The sequence below is a fragment of the Hipposideros armiger genome, unplaced genomic scaffold (genome assembly GCF_001890085.2).
Source record: "Hipposideros armiger isolate ML-2016 unplaced genomic scaffold, ASM189008v1 scaffold_669, whole genome shotgun sequence".
Taxonomy (NCBI): Eukaryota; Metazoa; Chordata; class Mammalia; order Chiroptera; family Hipposideridae; genus Hipposideros; species Hipposideros armiger.
In genome coordinates this window covers 619717-631127 of record NW_017732019.1, presented here as the reverse complement: position 1 = coordinate 631127, position 11411 = coordinate 619717, and the positions used below count along the sequence as shown (strand labels likewise).

Genomic DNA, 11411 nt, shown 5'->3' with positions numbered 1-11411 from the left:
AGGTATTTAGTCGCAGCAACGGTAACCGAGAGCCAGAGCACCAATCACCACCCTGAAAAGGCCGCAACCGAGGTGTCCCCGCGGGTGGCTGGTGGTCGCGCCAGCGCTTCTGCGTCTGCGCGCCCGCGGCAAGCCCCGCCCCCTCCGGCTGCGGGCGCGCGGGGGCCGCGCCTCCTCATTGTGGCCGTCACAGTGTGCCATTTCGCGGGAGCGCGCCGCGGGCTCGAGCATGCGCGGAACTGCGGCGGCAGCCCGCGGGGAGCTGGGGCAGCCGTAACGGAGCGGGCTCTCAAGCGCAGACGGCTGCATCCCACGGTGTCCCGTCCGTGTCTGTCGGCGTGACGAGCAGGCGGTGGCCAGGGTGGCGACGGCGACGGAGCGCTTGTGAGCCGGGACCCGGGTCCGAGGCGCGCTCTCCGCCCATAGTAATGAGGCGTCAGACGGCAACAGCATTACGGACTGCAGCCCTCAAGTGCGCACGGCCCCAGAGGGTTTCAGCCCTGACTGGCACAACCGCGGCCAACAGTGACTTGGCGAGTCTTTTTGAGTGTCCGGTGTGCTTTGACTATGTGTTGCCACCCATTCTTCAGTGTCACAGTGGCCATTTTGTTTGTAGCAACTGTCGCCCAAAGCTCACCTGTTGTCCAACATGCAGGGGCCCCTTGGGATTCATTCCCAACTTGGCGATGGAGAAAGTGGCCAATTCAGTCCTTTTCCCTTGTAAATATGCCTCTTGTGGGTGTGGAATAACTCTGCCACACACAGAAAAAGCAGACCACGAAGAGCTCTGTGAGTTTAGGCCTTATTCCTGTCCCTGCCCCGGTGCGCACTGTAAGTGGCAAGGCTCTTTGGATGCTGTCATGCCCCATTTGATGCATGAGCATGAGTCCGTTACCAAGCTACAGGGAGAGGACATAGTTTTCCTGGCTACAGACATTAATCTTCCTGCTGCTGTGTACTGGGTGATGATGCAGTCCTGTTTCGGCGTTCACTTCATGTTAGTCTTGGAGAAACAGGAAAAATATGAAGGTCACCAAAAGTTCTTTGCAATTGTACAGCTGATAGGAACACGCAAACAAGCTGAAAATTTTGCTTATCGACTTGAGCTACATGGTAATAGACGGCGACTGACTTGGGAAGCCACCCCTCCATCTATTCATGAGGGAATTGCAACAGCCATTATCAATCGTGACTGTCTAGTCTTTGACACCAGCATTGCACAGCTTTTTGAAGAAAATGGCAATTTAGGCATCAATGTAACTATTTCCATGTGTTGAAATGCAAATTAAACATTTTCTGGCCAGTGTTTAAAATCATTGTATTCAATTTCACAGAGAATATGTACTCATTTGCCTGCCTACCTTAACTTTTGGGAAGTGGAAATTAGACACATGAAGGTAAATAAAGGGAAAGCCTGTTAAATACAGGATATAGTTGCATGTAGTAACACTAATATATTAAAAATAAGTCAATAGTAAACCATTGAAAACAATATCTACACATGGATACAACCAAGATGGGCATCTTTTGTATTAAGAAAGGAAGCATTGTAAAATAATTCTGGATTTGTGTTTGTTGTAGATTGAGTGTACTCTTGAAAAATAATGGGTTTTTATTTTTTTGTTTTGTTTTGTTCTGTTTTTGAGTGTGTGTGTGTGTGTCTGTGTGTGTGTGTGTGTCTGTGTGTCTGTGTGTGTCTTCATTTTCCTTTAACAAGCCATGTTGTATGGTCTTTGACTACTGCTTTTCACCTTTGCGAGTCAATACATAGTGCTGCTGCTGTGTGTATATTTGTGTGTGTGTGTTTGCTAATTTTCATTCTAGTTTTTCATTAAATAAATTTGACTACTCTGTAAAAAAATAAATAAATAAAACAAAACACCCTGGATAGTTAACAGAACTGTCACAATAAATTGTTCCTTAAGCTTGGCCTCTTGCCAGGAAGGTGTGTAGAAAATGGGGAGAGGTTTCTTTTTACCTTGCACCCTAAGTGGCTTTTCAAAGTACTCACCCAATAAATTAGTATATTCTCACAGTGAAATTCTGTCCTAAGAATGTATGCTTCATTTCTTTTATTATAGTTATGATAAGACTCGTTTTTCCCCTAGAACAGGGGTCAGCAAGCTGTGGTTCGCGAGCCACATGCAGCTCTTTGGGTACATTCCAACTCAAAAGTTTGCCGACCCCTGGAAGAGTCAATCCTGTCCCTCACAACAATTTAAAAATTATTTGAGAGCCATAAATATATTTTTACATAATCACCATTATGTGAATAATATCCTTTAAAATTTTATAAATGAAACAATGATAGTTTTATTTTCATTTTCAATTTCACTTCAGAGCCATGTGCACGTACCCAAAGAGTTGCATGTGGCTTGCAAGCTGCAGTTTGCTGAGCCCTGGCGGCTCTTCCGTCTCAAAAGTTTGCCTACCACTACCCTAGAATATGGGTCTGATAGTAAACATTTTATAGAAATGATCACAAATTATAATTAATGGTACAGTATAAATAATTATATGGAATAAAGCTTTTAAAAGTACATGTTAATGAAACAAGACAATACAAAAGTAATTAAAATATGATTTAATTTAGATACTGGAGCTATTTATGTTTAATGCTTTTCAGGTTTAAATCAGTTTTATGTCCCTGATCCTATTGGAACACTACAATGATGTTATAAATACACAGATCTTATATTTTTACTAAAATCAAAGCTTTAAAATACTGACTTCTGAGGCTATAAAAATGGTGGCCAATTTATTTTGTTTTTTATTTACTCTGGAGTATTACTAGGCATCTTCCCTGTATATTTTTTCTTTATATATCATATGTGATCGTCCCAACCTATCCAATGCCATAAAGCTAACAATAATAGTAATACAAATGTTCAACATTGAGTCCTACTGTGCCATTTATATGAGGTCGGACAATTAGTTAGCAAACTCATCCTAGAAAATGTGCTACATATCTCATTGCTGAATATCACATGGTCACCTTCAAAGTACTCCCCTTGGGATGCTATGCACCGATGCCAGGGCCTAGTCCACTCTTCAAAGCAATTTTGGAACTCTTTTTCTGAAATGGCCATCAGAGCTGTCATCATATTCCCCTTGATTTCCTGAATGTCATCAAAATGTCTTCCTTTCAATATTTCCTTTATTGTCAGGTAAAGAAAGAAGTCATTGGGGGCCAGATCAGGTGAGTATGGAGGGTGTTCCAGTACAGTTATTTGTTTACTGGCTAAAAACTCCCTCACAGACAATGCTGTGTGAGCTTGTGTGTTGTTGTAATGCAAGAGCCATAAATTGTTGGCAAAAAGTTGAGGTCATCTAACTTTATCATGCAGCCTTTTCAGTACTTCCAAATAGTAAACTTGGTTAACTGTTTGTCTAGTTGTTACAAATTCATATTGAATAATCCCTCTGATATTAAAAAAAAGGTTAGTAACATTGTTGCAGCAAGTTCACGAACTTAATTGTCAGACCTCGTAGACATTATTGGAATCCTGAAAACATTACAAGATAGATAATACAGTATATGTATATACATGTGAAGGATTATCTAACTTGCCTCAGACCAGAAAATTAGTAAATACTGAGAATACCATTCAAAGTCAGGGTTTTGTTCTTCTCTAATTTCCTTTATATTGTATGCAGAATCTGGACCCACAGCAGTTCAATTCAGTTTAACAACTAGTTATTGGATGACAATAATGATTACCCTTTGTGTCACCCAGTTCAAAATGAAAATGCAGGGTTTTTTGTTAAATTGTCAAGAATTTCAGGATAGTGACTCAGGGAATCAAACCAAGTACAGGGTCCTTCTAGGCATGAGGCCTTGTGTGACTATACAACAGCCCATGAAGCTGGTCCTGGCTGTTGGCTTATGTGACAGTCAATGTGCAGGCTCTGGAGGTATATATAGGAATAAGAAACCATCCTTGTGCTTGGGGAGCTTCCAGTTGAGGGGTGTTTGGGGGGCCTTCTCTTTTGGTATTACCTACACAGCCAGTATAGTATTCTTTTGAATATCCTCAAGGTTGATACGCCTTTTTGTCTTCTGAGATATTTTGAAATAGCCAAACTTACACTACTACAAGCCTTGTCAGTAACTTGAGAGAATAGCCTGGTTAACTAGTGATGAAGCTTTTGGTTCAAAACAAAATGTGAATCTAAAGTAGGAAGGTTGGATTTCTTATGAGCCTGAGTATTCGTCCAATAAAAAGGCTCCAAAAATATTGGCAACCAGGAAGTGTTCTCAGAGTAGGCAGACTTTATTGAAAGCAGTGCTGATTTGGTCTCTGCTTGGCAGTAATAGAAGTTAAACAACATTATCAGTTTCAACACCCGAGAGTCACACTTTATATATGCTTGGAAGATTGTTACTCTGGTACTTTTCTTTTAAAAAAATGTTCCCCCTTAGCACTATGAATTATGATAATCAAGCTTCACTAGAGACTGATAACATTGCTATCAGACTAGTTCAAGAACAAAGATGAATGCTTGTATCTTGTGAAATGATAAAGTGATGAAGTTGGATAGCATCCTTCAAAGTCACTAATGAGGTTGTGAGGGTCAAATGAGATGTGTTTGGTAATGTGCCTTGTAAAGTGAACTAGTTATATAACCTCCTCTTATTTTACAAATAACAAAACTCATCTTCTGGCCAAATCATCTGTCTTCTGCCTCCCTGTTCCTCAAGGTCAAGTTTTTATTGGCTGGGTCCTGCTGAACAACTGCTGCTGGGGCACTTAGTTATAACCCAGCCGCTACCTTCTCACCACTATAGAAGCAGGCCCCTGTTTATTTTCCAGGTGATGAATTATCCCCTGTCTTATCCCTTGGCTTGCCCACTTTCTTCTCCCGAGTTAGAGGCTGGATGACTTACATTTATAGATTGGGTCAGCTATGAACTAGGTGTGTGCTGGGAAAATGAAATGAAGAATGGACTCAGTTACTCTAAGGTTTATTTTCCCAACCAGGCAAGGGAGGACAGTGCCTTTAAATAGGTAGGGTCATCATCAATAGCTTGGGGAACTGTCAGTTTTAATCAGCCTGTAGCTCAGGGTCTGTCTATAAACGACTACAACTGGTTAACTGTTTGTCTGTTTGTACGACTATTCTCATGCCAGCCAGGGAATCCCCAAATAATCACCCTCATTCTAATTATGAGTTTCTCTTGTTCTCTCTCTCACTCTTGCTCTTTTTGTCTTTATGCAAACACTTTGGTTAAAGTGTTTGTGAACCAAAGGCCATGATCATTCCTTTGTTTACTTTCTGGATTTTGAATGTGTGTGTGTGTGCATGTGCATGTGTGTGTGTGTGTGTGTGTGTGTGTGTGTGTGTGTGTGTATGATATTCATATTATATTATGGAGAAATATGCTGTTGCTTAATCAGTTAAAAGGAAAGAAAAATATATCCACAGCATCTTCCTGTTTCATCATTAATTTTGGGTTTATTCATTACTGTTAAGATATTGGGATTGGAATTACTCAGGTAAAAATGCAGTGTCAGTTGATTCAACCGTGAACAATTTGATAATTTATATTATTTTTTAGATGAAAAAATATGGTTTGCATAAAATCTTACCATCACTTTACAAGCTTCTCCCAAAACAATCTTATATTTGTAAATTTCTCTTCTATAGCTTGAATCAATGCTTTACGTTTTTTAAGAAAATAGGATTTAGTTCAGTACCCTTGGTTTTTAAATTTTTCACCTCTGTTACGAAGGATTCAAATAACACCAATTTGGAAATGTTGGCTTTGAGGATTTTATTTTTGATAGAAAACAACTGGCTGAATGATCTCTTCTTTTTTCCAAATAACCTAATTTCTTAGGCTATCTCAAGAGTTTTATTTCTCTTTGATTTCCCTTACCGGTTTTTATCTAATCTCTCTGGATAATCAAATCTCCATAAGTGTAAAAGGCCTTCTCAGTTGAAGTTGCTGCCATTGAGAGTTTGACAATGTTCTTATCTCACCCCTATGAGCAGCTTCCTCAGCTTAGCCATGCCAAGGATCCGCTGAAATGTGTCTTTTCTTAAGCTCTGTTATGACCCAACACTGAAGTTACATTTTATAATATTTGGGGATATGATGTCTGTGTATATTTAACTTAAACTTGCACATTTCCATAGACTGAGTTAAAAATCTCACTGATAGAATTTTACATTAATCAACCAATCAATAAAAAATATTTACTTAGCTGCTGATAAGACTGGAAACTAAGTCACACGTTAGGAGGCACGTGAGTCATGCTCTTTAGCTCTTAATGCTTCTGAGAAAGGTCTGCACTCTACAATAGTACATGCAACGATAGAGGTTTGAATGCATGCTCCAGAGTTCCAGGGAAAGTGGACTATTGCTACTTTGCATCCCTTGCTATGCAGAAACTGGACCTTGTATCTGTTGCAGAATTGTTGCTGGAGGCACATGGGATGTCCAAAAGAGGACTCAATTGGGTTCTTGTCTCCACACAAGAAAGAATTCAAGAGGAAAACATATACAGCAAAAGTAAAAGTGATTTATTGAAAATGAAAGGACACACTTGAGAGGAAACTGCAGGTGAACTCATAGAATGAGTTGCCCTGAGGAGGTCCCTATCAGGGGTATTGATCCCTGCCAGGGGGAGAACTGGTGACATCCCATTGATGATGTAGTTCATTCATTTTCTCCCCCTGGGCAGGACCCCCATTTCCCACTTTTTCTTCTTATTTGTTTCTTTTGGAACTGTCATGGTGTCAGATGCATGATGGGAGTCCAGTTACCTCAATGTAAATGAGATTATAATGACATTAAAATTAGCTGAAGGTCAGGCCCAGGTCATAGAGATTAGCCTTGCTGGATAAACTGTTTCTTATTTTTCTCCAGCTGCAGGCACTGGGATACATTGGCTTTGTTCCTTGCATAACCAGTGAAGCTCCTCAGTTTGTACCCTGGAGGGAGTTGTCAATTTCCTAAGCTACAAGTCCTGCCTCAGTATCTTCACACAGTGTGATATTTGCTGGTGGTTGGTTCCCTTCCCTATATTGGCAACTCCCTTTGATCTTTGGATGTTCAGCAACTACCACAGTGCATGGCATGTGCACGACCTGTGTCTGAATGATTGATGGAGGGAGTGCACATCTAAATACTCTCAAGATTCCCTTTTACCCAGTCTCAGCTAACACTCACACGTAGAATCCTGTGTAGCATAATCTGTCAGAGATTAAATTTGTGGTTTTGTCTTTTTTTTCGGAAAAAGGTGCCAGAGATTTTCCTGGGCTGCCTTTAGGTAGAATTACTCTATCACAGCCATCCTTTCCTCTTCCCTACTCCAAGCTAAACAAGCTATGTTTGGTAGTTTATTCTCCCTTGGGGAGATAAAATTCTGCTGTTTAAGCAAGAGGATGACCTGAAGAACTATTTGGATTTCAGGCCCAAAAGAAGTAATATGTAGGTCATTAGAGGGATGGCAGAAGGGCAAGTGATTAGACCTATGTTTCATACAATGGCAGATTCCTCAGGCCATCTGGTTTCTGAGTCTGGTTTGTAACCTGGGAGGGGCTAGGCATTGGAGAGGGGGTGGTAGTAATATAAAAGCATCACATCAGTGCCCAGGCTTCAGGTCAAGTGCAGGGCCTCATTCCACATTGTGTTCTGGGGAATATGCCTCCTTTGGCCTGTAGTTGGGGCCTCATTCACGTCTGTGTTTTAAACAAAGTGCCTGCTAATCTTCTGGCTACTTCTTCCATATCTGAGGTTTGGTGCAGACACATGCAAATCTCTCCCAAGTTACTGAGTTGTGGCTTCTGTTTTATCAATGCTCTCCTCATTTATTTGAAGCTACTTTTCACCATTTTCATGCTCCATATATGACTTTGAGACTAGGGTTTATATCTCCTACTCTGTAGGTGGAGTGAACAACAATGGTGAATTTTGAGCTGGAGATAAGGGAAATGGAAGTTCCCATTAAAATATGATCACCTCATTTCAATGGAACTAAAAGAAGTACTCTTTGTTTTCCTGCAGTAGAATAAACATATTTATGAGGACATAAATTGCTCAGGCCCCTAAGTGCTTCTAACAGAGGGAATATTTGCCTTTAATGTCCAGTGCCTTCAATCACCATTCTGTAAATGTTTACTGCCTGATTCTATTCTTCAGCACCTCTGTATTTTCCTAATTTCTTATTTCTTTTAAGGTCACACTGCTCACAAAACAGGGTGTGAAGTTGCTGTCTGTAGATTGATGACACTAAGGTGAGGAGTCTCTTCTAGGAGTGCCTGTCTCTTAACACACGCAGGCCTATAAACCAAAGAATTAAAATCCTACAAATGAATTTTAAGTGTTGGCAGGTGAAGCCTAAGGTATTTTGGAATCATTAGACATTTTTGTTTGTCCTGACGTCAACTGAAACATAGTGAATCANCATGTGATTGGTGGCATGTATTAGTTTCATCTAATCTTCAGTATTTTCAGATGCTGGTAGTCCCAGACAACAAAGCACAGCTTCTGCACAAAGCCTGCACATTAGATATGTAAGGCCAGAACTTAAGAGTCAGTTGGGAACCTCAGGGAACCTCAGCATACTTCTTTTCAAAACTTTAAATCTTGTGTTGTAACTTTAATAGAGATTAAGTTAATATAATGTGGAATATGTGTGTGTCTTGTGTGTGTAATGTTAGTTGGAATTATTATATTATTAGTTGGAATATTATATTATTATGTTACGATTTTTCAAGATTAAAAAATAATCATTGAATTAATATATTGGCAACATTTAATCTAGAAATAAATATGTGAGTGAATAGTTTATTTTTTTAATTTGATTCTAATGATTCTGACAATTGAGAATTGAGTCTGAGATTATAATGTCTTTGTTTACTCTAAGCAAGAAACTACCCTCAACGTATTTTGAAGAGAGGACCTCTTCTATTTATTGTGTGGCTGTATATCATTTCTCTGAGTCCTAATTTCCAACTCTAAGATTATACATTAAGATAATAGTATGAGCTCATAGAATTGATATGGAGTTTTAATGAGATACCATGTGAAATATCAGTGCAGATGAAATGTACAAGCCTGTACAGGGTAATGACTCAATCAAAGTTAGTCTTATTTTTCAGCCTCCAGATCCTTATCATTTTTTCTTTCTTTCTTTTTTTTTATCTCTAGCTCCATTTTTTAATCCTCAACCTCTTTCATCCCAGTAGAGTTTTTCGTGTTTCTTCATTGCTACACAGCAATACAAAATATTTTTGAATTACTGATCATCTTATTCCATACTTATTTAAATTATATGTCTTTGCAGTTATCCAGAATACCTCCCCTAGGAAATGGTGGTATTGATGGAAGTGTTAAATAGGATAAAATAGTATTAAATAGAATAAAATAGATATTTCTTCATTGGGGGTACTTAAAGCAATTTCCAGGAGGAGCAAAGTCAATATTAATTAATTAACACCTGGAAATAATAGTTTTCCCACATGGTACCACCAGTCCCCATTACTGTATTTTGGTATTGCATACCTAGTCCCTGAAAAATATTGATGCTATCAGATTTAACTCTCTTTTCTCATTTCTCATCACCAATAATGCTTGATTTGGTTACAATCAGATCAGATTGTCTACCTCAACACCTCTCCCACTGACACATACACACTGAGATTCTGTATCTCTTCTCAATTTCCTAATTCCTGTTATTTATTGTTCATTACTGTGATTAAAGAATAGTTGACTAGATGTTTAGGAAAGGCATATTTATTTCTTATCATTTATAAACAAAGATTGCTGCCACCAATCCAATNTTGGCAGGTGAAGCCTAAGGTATTTTGGAATCATTAGACATTTTTGTTTGTCCTGACGTCAACTGAAACGTAGTGAATCATTTCACCTCATCAGAGCTGAACCTGTTGAACCTGTTCACTCCATTTGTTTTGTCTTTGTTAGACTCTTGCCGGGGATTCAGTTCTTGCTACATGGCCATCCCAGTTGGACCTGAAGTTGCCAAGTGCCCCATCATGCATCAAGCCTTCGATTCCCCACAGAACTCTAGCCCAAGATCCCAGGCCCTCAGCCTGGATAGAAACTTGCGTAACTGCTTACCCAAATGAAGAGGTCGGACTAGAAGCAAGAAGCAGGATAAGATAGTTGTATTAGTTTTCTATTGCTGAGTGAAATACAAATTTAGCAGCTTAAAAGAACACTTTTCTTTAGTGACTGTGTCAGGAGTTTGGGCATGGATTAGCTGGGTTCTCTGCTTAGAATCTCACTGGACTTAAATCAAGATGTTTGCTGGGGCTATAATCTCATTTAGGCTTAGGATCAACTTCCAGGTCACTGGTTGTTGACAGAATTCAGTCCCCTGTGGCTACAGGACTCAGGCCACCTGTTCTTCCAAGGCCAACAGGCAGATCTCTCTTTTAAAAGGCTCACCTGATTAGAATAGGCCTACCCCAGAATAATCTGCCTTTTGATTAAGACAAAGTTTAGTTACATCTGCAAAGTTCCTTTCCCTTATACTATAACATAATCATGGGAGTGATATTCCACCATAATCACAGGTCCAGCCCATTCTGGAGGGCAGGGGATTGTGGAGGGCATGCACATCAGGGAATGGACAATCTTGGGTGTCATCTTAGAGTCCTGCCTACAAAAATAGTGAAAAGAACATGATTCTGGGAGTTAGACAATCCTAGGTTCAACTACTGTCTTTAGCCTTTACTATTTGTTAAGTAACATAGCTTTTCTAATACCTGGCTTGTCAAATGAGGATAGTCGTATCTACTTACTGTAGAGATCTGCAATGTGTATAAAGACTGACCACAGTGAATCCTCCAACAGCAGTGATATTATGACAAGAGGGGAAGATACTTGTGTTGACCAAGTAAGATGGACAGGTGAGTAAAGGAACAGTAATGGTGACATATTATGGAATGAATTTATTGGTGAAAAGTTTTTGAAGGCTTTTGGAATATTGAACAGCATCTGGAAGGTCATGTAAGGAGTGGGAATTTGCCAAGTGATAGCTGGGTAATTTTACATTTATTTAAAAAATATATATATATTTTTTCATTTTTCCAACACATCGACATACAATATTGTATTAGTTACAGGTGTACAACATAGTGATTAGACATTTAAGGTGATCACCCTAGCAAATCTAGTACATCTGACACCATACACAGTTATTACAATATTATTGACTATATTCTTCATGCTATATTTTATATACCCATTACTATTTTGAAACTACCAATTTGTACTTCTTAATCCCTTCCCTTTTTCACCCATCGCTCTAACCTCCCTCCCATCTGGCAACCCTCAAAATGTTCTCTGTATCTATGAGTTCGTTTCTGTTTTGTCTGTTTCTTTATTTTGTTCTTTAGATTCCACATATAAGTGAAATAATATGGCATTTTTCTTT

General features: G+C 39.4%; 1 protein-coding gene across 1 annotated transcript; it reads left to right on the top strand.

The window, feature by feature from the left end:
* Nucleotides 1-249: 249 nt before the first annotated feature.
* On the top strand, nucleotides 250-1788 carry LOC109372865 (E3 ubiquitin-protein ligase SIAH1-like). The gene has a single exon (XM_019626376.1). It carries the CDS (start codon nucleotides 429-431, stop codon nucleotides 1275-1277), a length of 849 nt encoding a protein of 282 aa, XP_019481921.1. The 5' UTR covers nucleotides 250-428; the 3' UTR covers nucleotides 1278-1788.
* Nucleotides 1789-11411: the final 9623 nt, after the last annotated feature.